This window comes from Zeugodacus cucurbitae, chromosome 2 (assembly GCF_028554725.1).
Source record: "Zeugodacus cucurbitae isolate PBARC_wt_2022May chromosome 2, idZeuCucr1.2, whole genome shotgun sequence".
Classification (NCBI taxonomy): Eukaryota; Metazoa; Arthropoda; class Insecta; order Diptera; family Tephritidae; genus Zeugodacus; species Zeugodacus cucurbitae.
Genome location: NC_071667.1, coordinates 17,326,406 through 17,350,438, shown reverse-complemented (window position 1 = coordinate 17,350,438; position 24,033 = coordinate 17,326,406). Strand labels below are relative to the sequence as shown.

Sequence of the window (24,033 nt, the reverse complement as noted above, 5' to 3'; positions counted from 1 at the left end):
ACAGTCCAAAAATGAAAGAAATCGGATAATAACCACGCCCACCTCCCATACAATGGTTCGGTTGAAAATTACTAAAAGTGCGTTAACTCACTAACGAAAAACGCCAGAAACACTAAATTATACAGAAGAAATAGCAGAAAGAAGCTGCACTCAGGAACTACTCGACAGATTTCAATGAAATTCGGTATATAATATTTTCTTGACACCCTGATGACACGTGTGGAAAATGGATGAAATCGGTTCACATCCACGACATTTTTCCATATAACTCAATTTTGAAGTCCATCTGATTCCTTCACTTTATAAGATACCGAATATGAAGAACTCAGTGCCTTAGGGTAATTTTTCACCGAAAATATTGGTAAATCTCTCAGATATCTCAATTTAAATCAAAGGTTTTTTTTTATACTCTCGCAACAAAAGTTGCTAAAGAGAGTATTATAGTTTTGTTTACATAACGGTTGGTTGTAAGTCCTAAAACTAAACGATATAGATATAGGGTTATATATATTAAAATGATCAGGGTGACGAGAAAAGTTCAAATCCGGATGTCTGTCTGTCCGTCCGTCCGTCCGTCCGCCCGTGCAAGCTGTAACTTGAGTAAAAATTGAGATATCTTGATGAAGCTTGGAAGACGTATTTCTTGGCACCATAAAAAGGTTAAGTTCGAAAATGGGCGTAATCGGACCACTGCCACGCCCACAAAATGTCGAAAACCGAAAACACTTAAAGTGCCATAACGAAGCTATAAATAAAGCTATGGAAGTAAAATTTGGTATGAAGGATAGCACTATGAAGGGCCATATGTGGATGTAATTTTTTGGGGAAGTGGGCGTGGCCCCGCCCCCTATTAAGTTTTTTGTACATATATCGGACACTACTAAAGTTATATCAAGGAAACTTTCTAGAGTCGTTTCTTTTAGGTACTACCTTATACAGTCCAAAAATGGAGGAAATCGGATTATAACCACGCCCACCTCCCACACAAAGTTTATGTTGAAAACTACTAAAAGTGGGTTAACTCACTAACGAAAAACGCCGGAAACATTAAATTTCACATAAGAAATGGCAGATGGAAGCTGCACTCAGATTTTTTTACAAAATGGAAAATGGACATGGCATCGCCCATTTATGGATCAAAAGCCATATCTCAGGAACTACTCGACCGATTTCAATGAAACTTGGCTTGTAATAGTTTCCTTAGATCCGAATGATATGTTGTGAAAATAGGCCAAATCGCTTCACAACCACGCCTACTTCCTATATACCAGAACTTTGAAGACAATCTGAATCGTTTACATTACAATATATAAAGTAAGCACTAGTGAAGATATCGGTGCAGAACTTTGCACAAATACTACGTTTATAGTGTAGCAGCCCCATTCTAAAAATCGCCGAAATCGGACCATAGGTTTTCAAGGCCCCATATATCGAACATGAGGACCTCGGTGCTTCTAAGCTAATATTATGGTTTCAAACTTTCAATGGACTTTATACAATATATATGACGAATATGTGGGTGAAATTGTGAATTATATAATATTAATAAAGTTAAATAAATAAATTGCGAGAGTATAAAATGTTCGGTTGCACACGAACTTAGCCTTTCCTTACTTGTTTAAAAAATATTTTTGTGTTTTGAAAAATTTTTATATGTTTTATTTTGAATCATCTTTCGTGTTAAACTAAGTGAAATAGAAAGAATTTTGCTTTGATTTAGGAACTAGAAATATACAGTTAAGTATATATATATATTTGGCGTAGGATAGTTAAGTATATAACTAACTAAATATAGCAGCTTTGAATACTCACTATCCGAAATTCCTCTTAACCTTTCTAACTCAAAATTTGGAAATTTTGAAGCAAATTTTTGTACTTAACTCCACACACACGCAAATTCATCTCAAACGTCACTTCAAATTTTTAAGCACTTCCCATTTGCCAACTTAAACGTTTGCGGCATGCCACTTCAAAAACGCATAACAATAAATGAAGCATTAAATTTCCACTGCTCAACAATCAATTGCTGTCAATTTAGCTGTTTGATTACTCAATTTCCAATAAATTTTGTTTGGCAATGAAGGAGGTTTTTTGACCTTTGCTCTTTTGATTGTTTACGGACATGAAAATGCTAAATATACGATCAATAATTGCAATAAACAGTAATGAATGTGGTCTTATTTATATGGAGGAAATTTGAAAATTTTAGTTTAATTTGAGAAAGATATTAAATGAAATATATTAAATAGAAAATGTTGGAATTGAGCTTAATGAGAGTAGAAAGTTTAAATATATCCCTGCTCACATCTACTTTATTAAAATTTCCAATGTTCAGGAATGATCTAAAAGTGCTCAAAAATCAAACAAGTCTTTATATTTTCTTCTCCTTAACTGGCGTAGGAAACGCTTACGCGGTTATAGCCGAGTTTACAACAGCGCGCCATTCGTTCCTCTTTTTGGCAGTCTGGAAATCCCAAGATCTTCCAGGTCCTTCTCTGCCTAGTCTTTCCAACTGAGTGGGGGTCTTCCTCTTCTTTAGCTACCACCATCGGGTATTGTAGCGAACACTGGCAGCGAAGGCTGAAGCGCTTTGGTCCATTCGAACAACATGACCTAGCCAGTCTCTATATTTTAGTCCCATAAAAAATACCTTCTGAACTTTGATACAAATACAAGGAAATCTAAAAGTCAAAATAATTTTTCTTGGACCAATAAGCATGAGTAAAGAATTACCGAAATAGCTTTACATATTCACAAACATTTTATTATATTATTATTTTTTTCTTATATAATATTAAAGTATTTTTAATCAAAACCAATTTTTTTTTTAATTTTAATTGCTCAAAATTAATCAATTTGTTCAATCGAATGATTGGCTCCACAGGCGCCCTTAAATTTTATACGTTTCATTAAAGCTAAATGTTAGGATAAATCCCTTAATTTTACTTACTTACATTTTATAAACATTTAGTTGTGTGAATTGTTTACTTTACATATGATCCATTAATTTTAACCAACCTAATTAACGCCCTTATCTTCACTAACAATGTTCATATTAACTGCATTTTCTAAAGTGCCTGTACTCGTTATGCGTCTAATGGCCGTTTGTGCTGGTGAAATGCTCATTTCCGAGATCGAATCAAAATCAGCATTGTCTTCCACTTCAGTGCATGGACCCGAACCGAAGGAACGAATCAAACTCGGACTACTTATGCTAAATTCCAACTCGAAGGGATCGCAGAGCTCGTTGGAACTACATACACTGCCGGCCACCCATTCTGCGCAACTACTTTTTGGTTGCGGACGTGGTAGGCTGTTGTGACAAATTGGATTTTCCTCCGCCGACTGATCCGCTGCTACCGGCACTTCCTGGCCCCACAGCGCCACTGCCCGTTCGCGGTTGATTGCGGCTCTCCGTTGTTGAGCGGCCAGCAATGCTCGTGGCGACTCCACTGGCAGGTGTCGCTGATGTTGGACTGTTTGATGCTGCTGTTTGACTAGCGGGAGTTGTTGTTGTTGTGTTGATATCTCCAGTGTTAACGCTGGGTGCTGCTGAAGTTGTTGCTCCTTCGACACCGGCGCCCAAAGTGGCTGTGCCGTCATACTGATATGCGGACTGATCGTAATCGGTAGCTGTGTAGTCACCATAACCTCCTTGTCCGCCACTGGTGTCGTAGCCGCTCTGCCCAGTTGTATCGTATTGTCCGGCGTCAGCGTATTGCTGCTGACTGCCATCATACGCTGACTGATCGTAGCCGGAGACATCGTATCCACTGCCATCATATTGCTGTTGTCCGTAACCCTCGTAGCCGCTATAGTCGGTATTGTAGTCATTGCTGGTGCTGGGAGCGACCACGTTAGGATCGGTGCTGCTGCCCGATATGTCTGCCCCGGCGGTGACGGTATTGATCTCGCCGGCGGTATAGTCCTTGGTATAATCCTTGTCATAGTCTTTGCTGTAGTCTTTTGTGTAATCTTTGTCATATTCTTTGGTGTAGTCGTAGTCGGACTTGGTTGTGTCAATGGTGCTTGGGACTGCTGAGATACTCGCGCTACCGCCGATGGCTTCGTTGCTGATTCGACGCTTTTCGCCTTCTCCCAAATTGTCTTTGATATTTTCGTCATCGGGATCGTTGAGACCGTACTTGTTGTTGTAACTGGATTTGTAGTCATTGAGAGCGTCATTGCTATCATTGGTTGTTGACTCATATGTGGGCTTGTTGTGCATGGAACTGGCAGTGGTTGTAACAGGTGTGGCATTACTGCTGTTTGCAGTGGTAGCGGTGCTGCCATAGATGTCGGAAGAACCGGATTTACCGAGTAGGGACTCGTAATTATACGGAGAGGGCTTGGTGTAGTCATCAGTAGCGGTGCGTGTGGTGTCGGCTGTACCAAATGTGGACGGCTTGTAGTCGAGAGTGGCTGTATGGTAAATGATAGTAAAGGTCAAAGAGAAAGAAAATAACAGTAAATAAATTTATATAAGAGAGGAGCATATAGAGTGTTTAGTGTGTGAGAGAAAGCATATAGTGTTATGAGTTGAATTGAAGTCTTGGGATATGAGAGTTCTGGATACGTAGCGATAAGATGAGATCATATCTATTTGCAAAATATTTAACAAAAGTACATGGGAGTGGTACAGAACAGAAGGATAATAAAATTTCGAAGAAGAAATTTAGTAGAATATACCCCCACAAAACAAGGACTCTCCTATGGCTATTTGAGCCGATTAAATTATTATCTTTAACTATTTTGTCCGACGACCGGTTAACTATTTTATATCAACCAGTCTAAAAGTAAAGGGGTATCCTGTGGAGATATTTCAATATAAAAGTCGAAGAACACCTAGCTAAGAAATTTTGTTGAACTTTCACTTATCCTCAGAGCATAGCCTTTTTTGCTATCCCATGTTGTAGATACTTTCTAGGATGTAAAAATTATTCTAATTTTTTTTTTGGTATTTGTGTGTTTGAGTGTTTGTAAGAGCTATGTTTATTTGGTTATACTTCTGCTCATAGACTTTTTTACCTTTGGCGCCTGGTAGATTACCGTAGGAAATTGGATTACTGTCCAACTTCCCAATGCGCTCGCTGTTTAGCATGCGATTGCTTAAATATTCTACATTCGATTGTAAAGTTGATATTTCCGTTCTATGATATGTTCAATGAAGTGATTCGGATTGCATAAAGAGTTATGATTTTTTATGAGAGTAAAAGTGAGTAGGAAAGAAAGTGTATGAAGAGAAGAGAAGAAAGAAGAGAGAAGAAAATTTCGATTAGTAAAATTCATAATGTAATTACCTTGTCTAAATTATAAGTACGCGCAGAAAAATGCTCTTCCCCCGTGGATTCTGCGGTATCACTGTTAGAGCCACGACGGCCATTCGGACGCGTCAAATTCTGTTGTTGTGTCTCCACACGTTCCGCGTGTAACTCCTTATAACTGGTCCATATTTGCTTTAGCCGATCCATAAGCTTCTCGTTCGTTTCACGCAGACGTAGACGTTCTTCGCTAAATTAACAAAAGTTTTATTGCAAAATATTAAACTCATATTATGCTATAGTAAATATTGAGGAAGGAAGAGCATTTTCACCACGCTAAAACTCTATATGCTACGAAAGATTTAGAAAAGTTTTGCTGATCTATTTTTGTAATTAAAATATTGAAATATTAACCGTTAAGCTAAAAGTGAATCAAACATTATTGCTCCACATTTGTGTTCTGGCATTCCTCCAATTCCAGATCGTCTAACGGCAGTTCGGGTATCTCACAAGCTGGTATGAGCTCTTGCGTTTGACTTTGATCTCTTTGCGCGCGCTCTCTTATATTCTGACTTGTCGTTGGTGTAGATTGAGTTAAGTTAACTTTAACATCGAGTGGCGTTTTACTTTTATTGTCTGTTTCTGCTTCGATTTTGCGTTCTTTACCCGTTTTGGGTACCAAGCGCACATTTACATCCACTTTAACAGGCGGACGTGGTTTCTTCTGTTGCACAATTGTTTCCTCATGGCTCCTACAATCGCGCATTATGTTACTGCTCACTCTCTTCACTCCACAACATTCCTCGCGTCGCAATAACTCTTCGAAGTAGGCGCGTGGCTTGTTTGTCGATTGTGCCGTACGTTTAGCGACTTCTGGCGCGCCAGTTGCGTGTTCGTTTGCTATTTTCGTGTTCGCTTTGTTGCTCTCAGTTGGCACCGTCAAGTGTGCACCTTGACATGGGCTCTGACATGCGTGACAAGCGTCGAGGCCACTAAAAGTTTGCTTCAAAACTAGATGCTGTTGCAACCAAGGCAACGGTTCCGTTTTGCAATGACTATATGGTGGTTGACATCCGGGCGCTTGGTAAGTGTTCGAAGCGCAAATATTTATAGACGCTCGTGGTTTGCAGGAGGTGCAGAGTTTCCGTCCAACGCCACAGCTTGAAGCACAGACGCATGGCTTATGCGGTTGAGTTGTGCTTTGGTTTACCGAACGCATAGTGGGCGTGTGAGCTCTATTAATACTCGGTTCCTCAGTCAATGATGTTGTGGCTTCAGCTGACAGCTTGTAATTTCCTAATTTACCATCGCCTTTACAGCCGCAACTATCGACCGGGGTAATTGTGGCAACGGCATTCGCATTCCAAGCTAAATTTTGACAACTTCTATGCATATGGTGCGCTCCATCACTTGCTTTTGTTGTTGTGTCTATATTCGTTGCGTTCGTTGTGTCTACATTGAAATTAGTTTCTGCGGCCGAAGTGTGCGCGCTGCTAAATGAAAATTTGCTCTCTTCTGTGCTAAGTGCTTGCTTACAAGCCACAACATTGTTGGCACTACAACAACATGTGCATGCTGGTGGCTCCAAAGGTGCACTAGACGCTACGTGTTTCATGTGTTTACTACAACTACAATGTGTGCCGTAGATGTCGCACCGACCGTAATGCGTTTCTGCACGCGTCGCCGTACGGCGTCCCTCATCGCTGGCGCTACGCGGCCGAAAAGCCGCCATCGGTGTGCGATATATATGGCCGCAACGCTGTTGCCGACGATATGCCGAGAAGGACATGGTCGGTAGTGGTGGCATTTTCGCCAATTCGCGTTCGAGTCGCTCATTGCTTCTCGTTATGTTCGCCAATATGTCCTCATCGCTGCCGTAACGGTAACGGCGTGTGCGCGTTTGTGCAAGTGCTGTGAAGCCTGATGTGTCTTCGGTTTCTGTTTCTTGTGCTTTCGTCGCATGCAATGCATTAATGGTGCTAGGCCATTTAGGCGGCGAAGCGTACGCGCTTCCGTTTGCGTCCGAAGAGGTGTGCGGTGACGCGCTTTTTGGTTTTGCTCCCGTCAAGGAATCCAGTATGTTGGGTTCTTGCTGTTGTTTCGTCATTGTGTGAATACTGTTGGGTGTTGCGGTCGGCTTTGTTATTGTTGTAGTCGTAAGTTGTGTTTTTGTTGCAGCCGCCTGGGCTGTCGTTGGTTGTCTTGCTATTTTGGTGTTTGTAAATCGAGGTGTTGGCACATACCACGCGACGCCGCTTGTTGTAGTTGTTGTTGTTGCTACATATGTTGTTGGTTTTGATGTTTTTGTTGTTGTTGTAGGCGTCGCGCTCGTCACTTGTGTGGGTGCTGGCGTTGATTTTGTGGCCAACTGAGCTTTCGTGCTCGTAATTAGACTTGTCGACGTTGTTTTCATTGTTGTTGCCGCGGTGCTTTTTGCTACTACAGTTACATAATGCATTTGGAAAGTGTTCATTGCATATCAATAATAGATTGTTCATTTCAGGTGTGTGCATTCATATATTTGTATCGATATATATTTTCAAAAGCGTATAAGTATGCATGAGTAAAATCAGTTTTTTGTTGTAGTTTATTGTTATTGTTTTTATAATATTTATTTTTTGTAAATTCGACAGTGTTATCATTTGGTACGAGCAAGCGGGCAGCAGTAAAAAAATAAATAAGAATTGTGAAAAAGGACAACGCATTAATCCAGCGTGTTCTCTAGTTCTTTGATTGGTTGGTTGGTTGTTGTAATTATTATTAATATTTTTTTTTGTGTGAATGACGATTTGTGTTGTGCATTACTTTTTAGCGTATTTAATTTTCCTCTGGTGCAGTTCCGTGTGTGCCTATGGGTTTTGAGCTGAATATTCGGCATTTATATCCGAAACATTTAATTTTTTTTTTCTCTTTTTAGCAACAGTATACAATTTTGATTTTAATCATATAGTTTTTCATTAATTTCATTATTTTCTTAAAGCATAAATTGATTTATTGCTACAAAATACTAATTTAGCCTCCTAATTATTCGAAAAAAACAACACAATTTAGAAAGGTGTAAGGAAACAAATAATAACACTCTTATTCCATATGAATGGGTGTTTGATAATAATGAACATTTAAACAATATTTTCTTTAGGGAATTCAATTCGCAAGATATCATATAGAAGCTGAATAAGAACACATTTCTTATCGAAAAAGGCCAATAGGAAAAGGAAAAGGTCATTCTCATAGTGTTTCCCGAGAACTTATTCTGAATGAATACTTAGAAGAACCCAACTACACGACGATTTCGGCTGGATTGCATCCACTCCGTTGGAAGAACCAGGTGAAGAAGGACCTTTCAGCACTTGGGTGTCTACGCCAGAAGAAGAAGAAATAGTTTCAGACCTCAACCATGTTTGACTAAGATCAAAGATCGAACTAAATTTCTGTTTTCCCTAGCCATTTTTCTAATAAAATATTAATGAATTAAAAATTATTAATCTTAATTTGAGTCCTTAACATATGGATCAAATATCGAACATGTCTGAACTCTTTACGAAACTCAATTGTAGTATTATCTTTTGTTTTGGGTTCATAAATAGGCATACATTTTCCATGCTGAACTCTTGTTAAAGGTTATCCGCCAGATTCTAAAAGCTTTTGTCTAAATGAGTCCTTTGCATAGACAGGACAGTCCTAGAACCTAAAGCATCGGTAAAACATCCATAAAAGCCCTGAACCGTATTTGCTAATATTTAAACATTTTCGGGTCCTAATTTCAGTTGTTCCTCTTTCAATGTTTGGTTGGATTGCATATGATTAAATCAAATAATTTGTTTTTTCATCAAATATTAAAGTTATTAGTGTCAAAATTAAACGATCTGAACCTTAATTGGTAGAATCTGTAATCAATTTTACTAGTCGAGTGTACCTTATAAATGAATTTTCAACAGGTACGCTAGAAAAGTAGACCGAAAGGGACAGCAAACGACGTCCTATTGTTTGCTCTTTTGACATTTCCCTTAATCAATGTTTGGCATTTCATCATGGACAGATATACGATCCAACAATTAAACAATTAAAATTTCCAACCGATATTCGGAGTCAGTGGCCTCACCTTTAAGAGCGCTACTTCTAATTTTTGATGCGGCTCATTTTTGGCATTTCTGGCAAAATATGCGTTATTGGTCAGGCAGCAATCCACACATATTCCATGAGTTACCATTGCAACCCGAAAAATATTATGGTTTGTTGTGGTTAATGGGCCGGCGGTGTCATTGAACCGTACTTCTTCCATGACGATCACGATCCGCATGTTACTGTAAATGAGAATCGCTACCGCTCAATGATTACCGACTATTTTTGGACCGAATTGGCTGATGTGGACTTGGGCAATATGTGGTTCCAACAAGACGGCGGATTCGGATTCTATACATAATGGCATCGAATGTACTTTCACAGGAATAAAGAATTCCATAGATATCCCAAATCGTTTTTGTTTTATTAAAAACAAAATTTAGCACTCCTCCTTGAAAACCCCTTTATCTAAATTACATATAAAAACACTGTTAAGGGTTTTACTCTTTCTTGCTTGATCTAAGGAGGGGTCTATTTTAACTAGAGACCACACAGTTTCTGAGAGAGTTGCGAAATAATGCTCAGGTTTAGTGCAAAATATTCAATATTAAATTCAATTCAATTATCAAAAAAAAAAATGTTATTTCTTGGGATTTTCCAAAAAAGGTTCCTTACATCTTTCCAATTCTAATTACTTTAACTGATATTTATTCTTAAATATCTATGTATGTATGTAGAAAAAATATATATTTACTTGTGTTTAAGAGTTGTGTCCTCGAGTTTACTGGTCAACGTTTTGCATTCGCTAGTTAATTTATCCATGAGTTGCTTCTGACTCTGTATCATATCCTCAAGTTCATTTACCGTTTCGGCTTTGATTTTTACATAAAACAAAAATTGCAATATTACATTAAGATTAATTTAATTTATGTTAGCATTTAATGAGTCAAATGTATGTAATGTGTTAATTGAAATTTCACAAAATTTTAATACTAATTACTCGTACAAGTACTCGGTTGTAGTGATTTTTCAAAATTCGATTAGCGCTACGCAAAACTCATGGATAAACTATTGACTTTCGTTGATTGCATTTGAAATTTACTAAACTCCAATAATATTTGTTAAATAACTATTTATGCTATGCTTTAGAGTTGCCAATATGTTTTGAAATATATATTCGGTTTTTATTTTTGTTTTATTTAAAGACTTTGAATTCAAAAATTAGACAGGTTGAACATTCACAGTAGCCAAATCAATAGCTTACCCAAGACGAAACTGCATAGGGACAAATAACGGTGCATTTTACAGTATATGTATACTAGCTTATATAATTCTAAATATTGTTTGCTTTAAGTGATTTGCTAAATACATTTTTGTAACAAATTAAGAAGTGAGGTTTTCATATGAATAATAAAAATAATAGATAGAATCTAATATTATTATTTTTAAATTATATTTCTCTTTTATTTTAGTGGAATGTGGTCATATATTTTGTCTATATATTGTCAAATGTCATCCAAATAATGTCGAGAATTGAGTTTATTCAAGGATTCCCGAGTAAAATTAGTAATGGTAAGTGATGAGTTATATTAAGCCTATTTCGTCTCGGTCAGGCGTAATATCCAGTCGCGACTTTCCCAGCGATTTTTCCTACTTGGTTACTCCGTCGGATATAGAACACTTGGAATTCATCAGGCACCAGACCTTGAATGGTTGGCCACAAAAAAAAATAACGGAAATAAGTAGTTTCATTGAGAGCACCAAATGGTTCGAACATAGCGATGAAACTTGAAACCAGTCTTATAATAGTGGAACAAACCTACTCCGTCGGAAATAAGGTGTATCTCTAAGTGTTTCAGGAGTAAACAACTCGCGTATGGGGATGGGTTAAGCGGCACATGATCATGGAGCCCAAAATGAATCCTCTGTAGTAGAGAGTTCGATCCGAATCTAGGGTTTTAATTTTCTGTAGGAGGTTACCAGCCGTTTGGGCAATGTATATATAAAACTAAGAATTCGTACAGAATGCGATAGTCATATCAAATCCTAAGATAGATGGCATAGGAATACCCTAATGGCTTCATATTGTGTCATCCACTCCGCACCATTTTAACTAATATTGGAACTGAAGCACGGAAGATCTTCAGAGCTTGGGAATTTGTTGTAAATGGTTTCATAATCATGGCTCTGAATCTAACTGTATCTCGCCTTAAATTGTTTTATGAGTGTGTTATTTGTAAAGGTCAAATCTTCAAACTTTGTCGTATTAAATTTTCTTTCCATTCGGAAGAGAGGACTTTATATACATATGTATGAGTATATAGCAATAATTTAATTCAACTTATCAAGATTATATAAAACACGATGAAACTTCCATAATACAACCGGAAGATGCCAATTTTTGGCACTGAAGCCTGAAATATAGTATCCTAAAAAAGTTCGAGAAATAGATAAAGGATCCAAATTTATCGAAAATCCCTGACGAAAGCGCTTTTTTTGGTAATTACTACTTGCGAAATAATGAAAAGACGTTGGTTATCAAATGAAAATGTATAGATTTTAAAGATTTACTAGTTTGTTGGTGCTTTCGAAAGAAAAATTTTCATGCAACGAAATTTCAAATTAATTAATATAAATAAAAGCATAATACTTTGTGCTACTTTGTTAGTTACTACTCCTGAATTCTCTGTTTTAGTTTTAAGTGATACACAAGATGCAAAAATAGTGTGAATATGAAATTGAGAAAAGAGTTTCAAACTACCAAAAGTCTCACCATGCTTGTCCTGCATTTCGGAGATACGTTTGTCTAAATCCTTTTTGGTGGGACGAATTTCATTTTTCATTTCACCATATGCTAACTGAAAAGCAACAAAACAAAAATAGTAAAATAACCATTTCATGCTATTTATTTATTAAATACCTCCTTCTCCAAATTAGCAATCTCATCATTGAGACGCAGTACTTCACGCTTGGAATGCAATAAATCGGCATCGCCACGATCCAAACGCTGTCGCAACGATGTTATCTCGGCGGTCAGACGCGTCGCTTCGGTTTTCGCCTCACGCGCCGCACGATCCAATTGCAGTCGCAATGCAGTGATCTCTTGTTCCAACGATTGTTTCTCCGCATTCACTTGCGCCATATCGGCGAGGAAGGTGTTGCGATTGGAACGCAACTCCATCTTCAACTCTTCGATTTGCGCATTACGATTCGAGAGATCACGCTTCATGTCATTTGCATAGCGTTTTTCACGCTCTAAATCCAACTGCAATTTGGCCACCTGCTCCCACTGACTGCTCAGATCGCCACCCAATTGATCGACCTGCGTGTTGTAGCGTCGCTCGGCAGTGGCACGTTCGTCTGCAATACGACGCGCCATCTCATGTTGCAGTTCGCGTACACGTTCGTGCTGCCGATCGAGCTCCTCACGCAGATGCTTCACCTCCAGCTCGGCTTGAGCACGCTCCATTTGCACAAGATCATTTATGTAGCGCTTCGACGAAGCGCTTGTATACTGCTGTGACTTGGCATCATCTAAAAGTTTCTGTAGCTGGCGTACACTGTCTTCCAGCGCATGCTTCTCCTGTTGTAGTTGCTCGATTTGCTTGCGATGCGTGTCACAGTTGGTGGTGGACGCACTACCTGCAGGAGCGTGTGTATGGGCACCAGCTAGCACTAGTGGGTCAACGTGGGCCAATTTGCGTTTGAGTTCTTCGTTTTCCGTCTTCAAACGTTTCAGATCAATGTTAGCTTGCATAAGCTCCGCCTCGAGCTCGCTTATGCGCGCTTCATAGACAATATTCGGTGCCGATGCATAACGTGGTGACTTCACGGTAGACGCGTTATCTTTCTTGCTGCGTGGCGTAGTAGTAGACTTCTTTTTATAATGCTGTTGGTCGTCGCTATCTGAAGAAGGACTCGTTGTGGGTAGTGTCTTATCGACACCACCCAGTGCGGCTAACTCGGAACGTGCGGTCTCCGTGAGGTGCGTATTCTCGTTGATGACGTCTTTGACTTTACCAAGCAAATTACTTAACTCGTTGCGGCAGTATTTGGACTCTTTCTCTAGTTGCTCTATATAGTCCTCCTGTTTTTCAATGAAATTGAAAATCTCTACAGGCGCGTGGACGCTATCAGTGACCGGTTGCTGTGTGGTTTTGGGCGTATAATAATCGAGTGGTGCTGTTGCTGTCGTAGTGCTGGCCGCATAGGGCATTTGTAGAGTCAAGTTCTCTTTAGAGGATGAGAAAGCATTGTAAGGTTTCGGCTTGCTGCGAGCGCCTGGACTTATGCGTGATTTCTGAGCTGGCGACAAATACTTTGAGATATCCGAATAGACGGGACGTTCGATGACCTGTGAATGAGAAAAGTGTTTTTAGTATGATTGACTAGTTGTAAAATCTCAAAATAAAAATGTTTTCTATATCGAAGAAGCAATAGTCTGCCCTTCTTCCTTTTCTCTCTCTCAAGGCTTGAACGGATCTTGAATGGGACGAAAAGATCATCGTAGTTGTAAAACAGGGCAACCTTTATCTTTTGTGACTTGAGAGATACTCTCATACCCTTATTCTTTGAGAATCAAGTAGCACTTAGAGCCTTTTCCTATAAATCCATGAATTACAAACTCATTTTGAGGGATTTATGTTTTTATATTTAAAGCAACTAAGATGATGTGAAGCAGAACAATAAGATATGAGCGAAGTTGAGACCCTAAATAAGTTTGGAGGAATTGACGTAGACAGCCATGATCACCAGAGTAGAGTTTTACTATTGACTTTAATTTTTCTCATACCGAGACTGGGCACTTAGCTCTTTTCTAGACACTATACGCCTCGTTTAAGAAAATTCATTGCTTAATCAGATTGAGCGTTTTATTATAGGGATTCCAAAGATATTTTTTCAGAGTGCTTATTTATAGCTGTTTTTTTGACTAGTGTTCTTAGAAAATAGCTCAAATCACGTATGGCTGTTGTTGGTCTAACTAACAATCTAATTAGATATTTTACACTGACTAACTGAAAAGTTCGATGCACTTAATACACACCAATTAGACAAATTGCCACAAATTCGCACCAAAAAACTTATTTTCAAACTCACCGACAAATTATCCGAGTAGTTATCGGTCGAATCCTCATTTACGTGCCGCATATACGCCCCTGAAACACCGTTGCCTCCAGCAGTAGAACCAGCGCCACCTCCTCTGGGCGGGGCATATGATTCGGCCAACATTAGCTTCAGTCGGCTAACGGCCTCATTATATGCATAGTTTGTGTAATCCATCGGCTTAGATTTCTTGTGCGCCGCACTCTTCGACGACTTCATTGGTATGTGCCTAAATGTTGCGCGCAAAAAGAAGGATGAATTAAAACTTTGCGAAATTTCATTTGTTTTATCACATTTTTGTTGAGAAAATAGTTTTCATTCTGGTCTTCTAACGCTTTTTCCGCATTTTTCACACCGCATGTCACCGCATGCTACGCTCTCTAAGCAACAACTAAAGCGCGCTGAGTACAACAAGGACTGCTGAGTCCTGCTCAGCTCTGTAGGCCGGCACAATTCCGCCCCTAAAACGCCGCAAGTGAAGTTGGAAATTCTGGTTTGCTTCCCATTTGCAGTTGTGTTAGTTTACTTTGTTCTGTGTTGTTTTGTTTTGTGTTTGTTCGTTGCTATGGTTCTTTCTGATTGGGAAATTAACCTGTTCGAAACACATGGGTGCAATTGTGCCACTTTTTATTGTTTTGGTTTTCTAAGTTGGAAACTAAAAGTTTTTCTGGTGGTTGTTTTTTTGTTGTTTTTTTATTGTTTCTTTTAGTTTTGAGTTTTAGTTTGGTGTTTTTTGTTTTTTTTTTTGTTGGTTGATTTGGTTACGTTTGAGTGCGTGCTGAGTGTACATTAATTTGAGTGACTGTTATTTTTGGGCAGTTCTACATAATTATTTTTTTTTCCCAATGAATTCTTTAAAAAGGCTTGCAGAATTTAAACTCTTCTGAATCTATTTCATAAAACCTCTCTAGAGTGTGAAACACATATACATATATAAACAAATTAGTGAAAATATAATTCGAAAAAATTCCACAAAAAAAATCCCAAATTAGATTTAAATAAAAAGTTTACAAAGAATTTCCAATACAATTTAATGAACATGAAAATAAATAATAAATATACAAATAATAAGAAATAAAAAAATAATAATTATTTAAAATACATTTTATTTATATTTTTTTTAGCTATTAAAAATTGTGTACATAAAAATTATTTTAATCTAAACTTTAATATCAAGCATTAATTTTTGATATTCGTATATTTATTCTCGGTAGATAAAAATTCTAAGAGATATACCCTGTAGTAGTTTCACCCATCAGGCCTCGTCAGTTTCAATTTCAAATTGTACGTGTTTATTTTAAACCTAATATTTTGATCCGGTGGACATGATTTCTGGAATAATTATGAAGTGATTTTTTTCTTAGATTATAAACACTTCATGTTTATCTAGTCACTGAATGAAGGATTTGTATTTTTCTTTATTTAAACTAATTTTTTTCGAGCCAATGCTTGGTGCAATTTTTACCAAACTTCCTTAACTCGAGCGTCTATTATTCGAAGTTCTCCATAACTCGAACGCTTGAATTGGCAATAGAAGTAAAATTTCATACAATTTACCTTCCGTAACTCGGAAGTCTCTCTAACTCGAAAGTTTTTTGTGGATTACGGGGATTCAAGTTAGGAAAGTTGAACTGTAGTTTTTTTGTTCTAAGTCTTTAAAATTAATAAATAAATTTTTTTTATTTCCAATAATGATATTTATCCCTGTATTATCAATATATTTTAAATTTTACGATTGGATGAACCAATAATGAGTTATATTGTCCACGACAAGAGCACTTTTTGAAGGTAGATGAGCTAAACACGCTTTAGTTTTCGGAATTTTTGAATAAATATTTGCACAAAAACCAGTTTTTAAACTAAAATTCAGTAGAACTCCCATGACTCAAACTTTCTTAACTCGAAGTTCTCCATAACTCGAACTCATGAATTGACAATAGCAGTCAAGTTTCATACAAATTTTCTTACATAAATCGAACTTTGAAATTAAAAATTTTGCAATGGAGGTAGAATTTTAAAAGAATTCCTATATTCGTATGGAGGCGAACAAAAAATATGATATTACTTAAAACTTTAAGCGAAGTAAAAAAATAAAACTGGGTATAAATCTATATTTTGAAAGAGAATCGTTTGGTTTTAGTTAAACTTATTTAATTGTTTTTATGATAACAAAGTCGAATTTGTTTTAGGTTGTACTTAAATTTTGCTGGGGAAGGTATTGCAATAAGTAATGAGTCCTGCATTTTTCCACATATTATACAAAGAGGACTCACTTTAAATGGGTTCTCACATGACATTGTTCTTGTTAGTAGATTTTTTTTTCGATATAATCACTGTGAAATTTGTGGATTTGAAACTTAACTGATGTAAAATTCGAAATATAATAAAAAAAAAAAATTCTAACAAGCTTAAGCCCTCAAGTCAAGTACGACCAAAATGAAAGGAAAACAGAAAAAAATGAAAATGAAAATTGTATATAGTAAAGATAAATGAAACACTCTGAGGCAACTAAAATCAATGACACTCAGTATAGATACTAGATACTAGATATTTGACAGCGTCGTTTTTAATTAATTCCTTCCATTTATTATTGTTATTAAGTTAAAATAATTATTTTATAACATCGCATTTTTTAGTTAAAAACAATTATGTTCTGCACGATCTTCCATTGACATTTCGAGTACTATTAAATTTGTTCTAAACACAAACCCTCAACATGAACTCTATAGTTAGAATGAATATTTTAAAAATATATATTTTAAATGAATTCGCAATGATTCGTAAAACAAATTTATTTTTATTAAAACAATACCGAGCTTGCCTTGTACGCTGCCGCTTGCCGCCGATGCGCGAACTACAAACACTATCCTTATCCGAATAGCCGTACGATGAGCGGCGCCGACGCGTTACGTGATCGCTGCTCAGCAGTTGCGAAACGTATGACTGACGTGCGCCCTGATTGAGGTTAGCTAAGGCAGTGAAGAAATTTTCCGACTTCATCTTCAGCAATGCGAGTTGGTGAAGCAGCTAACAATCGCAACAACAACAGCTACAGCAAATACAAAGTGCCAGTATGTGGTGTACATTTAGTGGTATGCGGTGGACAGACGTTGGGGGCAGATTGGTACAACTTTATTTTGCAAAAAGTTTTCTTGCACTTAGCTGCTATTGTTGTTGTTGTATGTAATATGTGGTTTAATAATTTGACATGCAACGTTGCCACAAAACACACAAACGCTGGCGAAATGTAACGTTTGCAAATGGAAAAGGGAAATGCCCGCGTACATGCACTTCCTCTGCCTTCCGGTGTGTGGTGAATTGTTGGCCAAGAACTTTGCAGACGCGCTGCGAGACGTAGCGATGTAACTCGCGATTTCCGACGCGCGTTTTCGCCGTGATTTGCGCGTCAAAAGTGTAAACAGCGCTGCGGTCGTTTAACCCCACAAATTCATTAACTGTGCTTTATTTGTGTAATTATTAATTATTTCTGTTTGCTTATGGTCGTTCGCGCGCGCGTTTTACTTCTGATTTAAACGTTTAACTGAAACGGTGACAGCGTCGGTGGGCTGCTTTTATAGATTCACAATGCTGAGTTATGTTGTTATTGTGTGGGTGGGGGTGCGGTTGCGATGGAACCCACACCAAAAAAAAACACAAAAATTTCCTGAGAAACGGTGATAAATAGTACACGACCGGAAGGAGACAATAAACGCAGGGGTTTTTACAGATTTTTATGGGTTTCGTGCCATGTCGTACAAAATGAGCAAAAAAAAAAACAACAACAAATAGCCGAAGAAACTAATAACATTCCTAAGCATAATTTGAGCATTAACAGGTTGAAAGGTTGCCAATGGTGAAATGGTAAATAGAGCAGTGGCGCGGCATACAATGGGGTTTTGATGCAGAACATACAAATCTCGTAAGCTAACATGTTTCAAAATCCTACTATAATTTAGTCTGAAAGGACACTAAGTACGTCGACATCGATGCTGGGCGGCTCGGACTTTACTACTCGTTCGAACCGTAGACCTTAGACTTTCAACGATGGTCTCATGATTTTCATCCTAGATTACGTAGATGCGATGTAAAATAGTTTATATTCCATAGCAAGAACTCTCCCTTGAAACTACTATTGAGTCTGTAGGTGCTAGGATTCTATCTAATTCAATAAAATTTCTCTAGTACACTAACTAGTAACAGGCACTAGCCAATTCAAGACTGCATATTGACAGGTGACGACGAAACCTCATTGAGGAATGTCACCTGACAAGGTAATGACGGGGTTAGAGCTAAGCTCCTACCTTCACTTAAGTAGTATAATTTTCCATTCTCTGATCTATTTTAAACCATCTTTTACTAAAAAGAAAAGCTCTTGGCTTATTATTTTAGACAGACAGATTCTATTACATAGAGGATCCTGCTATTTAGATACCAAGAAACTACTTCGCCCATTTACCTCTTTAAATATGATTTGAATTTCAATAAGCTACATACTTTTAGGCGGCCTACTACATACATAAAAATACATATTTATGTAAATGTTAGCGTTTACAAATCCTCTAAGACCTATTTAACCATATTTCAATGCTTCATCGCTATTAACATGCAACTTTTGCGCCAATTTTACGCTCACAAGTTTGATCAATACTTGTGGCTTAATATCATCGACAACAACGACGACGAACTTGATGGCTTTTCCCGCTTTCGACAACTTTTCTTTTTGTTGTTGTTGATTTTATTATCATGGCTTTTGTTGCTTGCATTGTCATACATAATATACACACATTGTTTTTGCATTTGTTATAGTACTTTTTTTTAAACGGAAGACATTGTATTTGGATTTATATTGTGGTAATTTGAGTGCATTAAACTTTACTTCTGAATAACGGTACACTTGTTTGTTTGTATGTATTTCAGTGGCTTGTTGTCTTGCCTTGAGTGGCTGCCAAAAAAAACACAAAAAAAAAATAGAATTTCACAAACTAAAAACTACTTTTGACAAATGCGGCACACCATACAGCACCAAAGCCGTCATACAGGTTCGCCTCTGGCATCACAAACGGACACACACAGTCTAGTTATAAGTGCAACAAATTCTATCAACTTGTCTGCAAATTGATAAAAGTATTTATCGCTGAACAAAGTTTGTTCTTGAACTTTACAGTAAAACAGTTATTTTCTTTTTTATTACATGACTAGCAGACCCGGCCACACGTTTTCGTGGCTAAGGTATATATTATATTAGTAAATGTTTCAATATAGTGAAAAAAATCTTACGCATAAAGACGAAAACGTTATAGCCGGTAAATTTGGAAATGATTAATATAGATTATTGTAGATCTTTATTAAGCGTAAATCATCTTAATTTGTTAAACACTGAATTTTTGTAATCGTATATTGAAGTATGTAACAAATGAGCATATTTCAAAGTTGGCTCAAGCTTGGCTTCGATGACGATATTGATTATCTTCTTCAGAACCAGTCTTGTTCTTTTGCAAAGCCGATGTTGATTTATTTTACGATGACAACTCACACTACTTTTAATTGCAATTTAGTCCAGGCAATTTTAAATAGCCTGTGGGACTTACTGGTTTGTAGCTGTGTCAACGCTCTTAGAACGAAATTCTAAATTGTAGCATTAAGATCATCGAGATCTTTGTTTTTTACCACCAACATAGTAGGTCATTCAATTATCCATTTATGGTTAACATATTGTGTTTTCATGTCAGGAAAAACACGATGAATAAGCTTCTCTTTCGAGTCAATAAAGTGACAGAAATTTGTTGGAAATTTTATTAATCCATCGAGGTATCAACAGCGACCCTACCATTTCCAACCGCTTCTACAATCGCAATTTAATATTGTTGCAAAATCACTCGTATGTTAGTTGTTAATTGGCGTTTCTTTATGTGCAGCCACAAATTAGATGATTTTAGACATGCGATTAGTTAGTCAGCAACAGTTGATCCAGGAATAATTGGAAGAGTCTGGTGTAAATCACTTGCCAACAGAATCATGGCTCCTCCGAAAACGTTTTGGTTGTCGCGTAAATCTTTTAAAGTCCTGTGCAGTGCTTTCAGCGACTTCTTGAATGTCTGAAAAATCGCTGCCCAATGGACATTCACTAGTTAAAATTAGTGAAATTGGTGAAATCGTGTGTTATCTTAGTAAAATTACATCAATAAATTGCGAGAGTATAATGTTCGGTTGCACCCGAACTTAGCATTTCCTTACTTGTTACTCATTGTTTTGCGATATCGTCACAGCCTTATACAATTGAACAATGATAAACATACTTTAACAAAGCAACAATGACAACCTTCAAAATATTATTTTTTGTTTTCTTTTTAATATTTTTGTTGTCAACTCGAATAAACTTCTCTTATTATTATCTTCCTCGCAATTTTTTCATATTTACTTACTTGCTAATCTTTTCGTGGCCTAAAATTAGCCAGATCGGTTTGGCCGTTCTCGACTTTTGGAGAGACTAACAACAACAAAATGTGTGGATTTTTCTCTCTGTAAGCACCATACTTGTTCTTCAAGGAATTTGTAAAAAAAGAATTAGCAAAATCGGCTCAGTTATTCTCGAGTTATGCGCTTAGCAACACATTTTGCGATTCATTTTTATATTATAGAAGATGTAGCGAATATAAATTGGTTTGGAAATCACTAAGTGCACAATATGTGGATATCTTCAGTTGTAATTGCTAAATGGTACGAATATAGCAGTATCGTAGTCTGTATGTGGTGTAATGATTAGAGGTGCACCTCATCACTCCGGAGAACATAGTTGGATCGGGTGTCACAGTTTCTTGATTGTACTCAGTTAACGATTGATATTTTCAATGAATCCACGCCCTTCTAGGTTTCGTAACTGATGTTAAATACATACATATGTATCCCATTTCTGACATGCGACAGATCTGTGTTCGAGAATATGAGATGAAGCGCTATTGAAGTTAGCCTCTTTAAAGATATTCGCATCACTATTTTTTACTGATTCTCCATGAGTAAGAGTTAAGATATTTTACCATAGAAGGCTCTCACTAAATTAAGAATCATGAGTGGAAATAATAAGGAATAGTTAAAGAGTAGAAATCGTTAATTAGTTAAAGAGTCATAACTCCCTAAATGTGTTTAAGATAGAATTAGACGTTTTTTGCTTCATCGTGAATGTAGTTCAATGAAACGTTATTTAGTTATACAAGTTCTGAACATCTGATTTAAATTGGCTTTCTCTCTCATGCAATTGACTTAAACTCTTGATCGTGGATTAAAAATGTTCTTATATGCAATCACACTTATATTCTTATCAGCATTTAAGTTCCAACGAGGAAATAATGCTCTCCTCTTCAAGTTTTATCTATTATCTCATTATAATATGATTAAATCTTAAACTTCTAAAAACTGAAATACGCTGACTTGATTGGGTAATCTAAATTTTATTTGATAGAAAGTTCGTGCTGTTAACCGCTATCTCTAAGTGTACGGAACTTTAGGTTGAGTTTGGTTCAGAGGCTGATCCTCAAGACAAGTGTTAAGAAGGATTCCACTTGAACAACTGAAGGTGCGGGTTCAATGCGTTTTCTAAGCATATTAACTAAGCATTCCGTCAAATAAGTACCCGGGAATTCTTTTAAATGGATAACAATTAAGGAAGGGCTAAGTTCGGATGTAACCGAGCATTTTATACTCTCGCAATTGATTGAAGAAATTGTATTTACATAACACACAAATTAACCCATAAATTCGGCATAAAGTTTAATAGAATAACGAAAACTGTCATACATATATAGATACGAGGGCTGGGGAATCCGAATCCATTCATTTTCACTAGAAAGGTACACTATATCCAATATACGCTCACTTAATTTTGCTAAGATATCTCACATTTTAACCAATACATATATGGGGAATAAAGCCCTCCGTATTTTTCAAAAACCTATAATTAGGTATATGGGAGCTAGGAGATGTTATTATCCGATTTTAATAATTTTTGGAACCGAGACACACTATTAGAATAAACAATTTCCTCTGAATTACATTAAATTATCAGAGAGATTTCGCCATATTTTCGGTTAAAATTTACCTTTACCTTAGGCGCTGAGTTCAACATGTTCGATATCTGGGGCCTTGAAAAGTTATAGTCCGTTTTCGACAATTTTTTCACAAGTGATGCCACAGATCATATACAGTATTTGTGTAAAGTTTTATTTCGCTATCTTCATTGGTTCCTTATGCATATATTATAAAGTGAAGGAATAAGATGGAATTCAAAATTGAGTTATAAAGAAAGTAGCCGTGGTTGTGAACCGATTTCGCCCATTTTTGTCCGTGTTATCAGGGTGTCAAGAAAATATTATATACCGATTTTCATTGAAATCTGTAGAATAATTGCTGAGATACGGTTTTTGTCCCATAAGTGGGCGATGCCACGCCCATTTTCCATTTTTTTTTTTAATCTGAGTACAGCTTCCTCCTGTTATTTCTTCTGTAAAAGTTAGTGTTTCTGACGTTTTTTGTTAGTCAGTTAACTCACTTTTAGCAATTTTCAACCTAACTTTTGTATGGGAGGTGGGCGTGGTTATTATCCGATTTCAACTATTTTCTTGGTGTGTGGTGGGGTATGTAAGAGAATCGACTGCAGAAAACTTGGTTTATATAGCTTCACTGGTTTGCGAGATATACACAAATAACCGATTTGTGGGCGGGGCCACGCCCACTTCCCCAAAAAATTACATTCAAATATGCCCCTTCCTAGTGCGATCCTTTATTCCAAATTTTACTGTTATAACTTTATTTATGGCTTAGTTATAGTTACTTTATGTGTTTTTGGTTTTCGCCATTTTGTGGGCGTCGCAATGGACCGATTTTGCCCATTTTCGAAAGAACCATCTCACGGTCCCAAGGAACATGTGTTCCAAGTTTCATTAAGATATCTCAATTTTTACTCAAGTTATCGCTTGCACGGACAGGCGGACGGACAGACATCCGGATTTCAACTCCACTCGGCATCCTGATCATTTATGTATATATAACCCCATATCTAACTCTTTTATTTCTTGGTGACACTAACAGCCGTTATGTGAACAAAACTATAATAAAAATATGTATTGAACAAAGTGGTTGTGTGAAACTTTGTGTTTCAAACGAAATTTCTTGTGCCAAAACGTTGGAAATGTAGAAAAAAAAACATTTGTATGTTATACTTATATAATATAAATATCGTAAAGACACTTCTATTTCGCTGAAGCGCTTTGAGTTTGTCACAAATTTGGTATGACTACTGAAATGTTTCAACTTAAGTCTTGTGAACGCTGTAGCGCTCGAATGCAAGAGGACAACGGTGCGACAGCTCGTTCCTATTATTGGCCTCTGTGCGACAAGTTGCACAGTAGTTTAATTTTAGTTGAGAATGTCAAGTTGTATTTCAATTTACCTCAATGAATGTGCTATAAGCTCTTATATGATGTAGACGTTAATTTCAATTAATTCGCTTGACTAAAAGATTAAAGTTTGTGTACTAAAATATCGTAGAGTATTTGTTTCATTGGTTTTTATGTGGTGGGTCCCAAACCCTACGCACAACTGCAGAATCAAGTTC

General features: G+C 37.0%; 2 protein-coding genes across 6 annotated transcripts in view; one reads left to right on the top strand and one right to left on the bottom strand.

Moving 5' to 3' along the window:
* Fbxl7_1 (F-box/LRR-repeat protein 7) overlaps positions 1–24,033 on the top strand; it is a 280,685-nt gene that overhangs the window by 204,232 nt on the left and 52,420 nt on the right. For all 3 annotated transcript variants that reach the window (XM_054225169.1, XM_054225171.1, XM_054225170.1), the window contains one exon: positions 10,796–10,895. The gene's annotated coding sequence lies outside the window, so the exon portion shown is untranslated. The remainder of the gene's footprint in view (positions 1–10,795; positions 10,896–24,033) is intronic.
* Positions 3,010–17,936, bottom strand: LOC105218265 (serologically defined colon cancer antigen 8 homolog). Of its 3 annotated transcripts, XM_054225167.1 has the most exons (7): positions 17,239–17,936; positions 14,421–14,655; positions 12,244–13,677; positions 12,097–12,181; positions 10,078–10,195; positions 5,029–5,150; positions 3,010–4,422 (listed from the first exon to the last, which is right to left on the bottom strand). In XM_054225167.1, exons 1-7 carry the CDS (start codon positions 17,424–17,426, stop codon positions 3,287–3,289), a joined length of 3,318 nt encoding a protein of 1,105 aa, XP_054081142.1. In that variant the 5' UTR covers positions 17,427–17,936; the 3' UTR covers positions 3,010–3,286. The 3 variants fall into 3 exon arrangements, 2 of the variants coding, with proteins under 2 accessions (XP_054081142.1, XP_054081143.1); XR_008469942.1 differs by lacking the exon at positions 10,078–10,195 and having other exon boundaries at positions 4,178–4,422; XM_054225168.1 differs by lacking the exons at positions 3,010–4,422; positions 5,029–5,150 and adding an exon at positions 7,106–7,700.

Bases quoted from the DNA above. Each gene is read 5' to 3' on its own strand.
- LOC105218265 (XM_054225167.1), bottom strand. From the start codon at position 17,426: ATGAAGTCGGAAAATTTCTTCACTGCCTTAGCTAACCTCAATCAGGGC. The intron at 10,196-12,096 runs GTGAGACTTTTG...TAAAAATCAAAG, and splicing joins CGAAATGCAGGACAAGCATG to CCGAAACGGTAAATGAACTT. The intron at 5,151-10,077 runs GTAAATATATAT...AACATATCATAG, and splicing joins GACACAACTCTTAAACACAA to AACGGAAATATCAACTTTAC.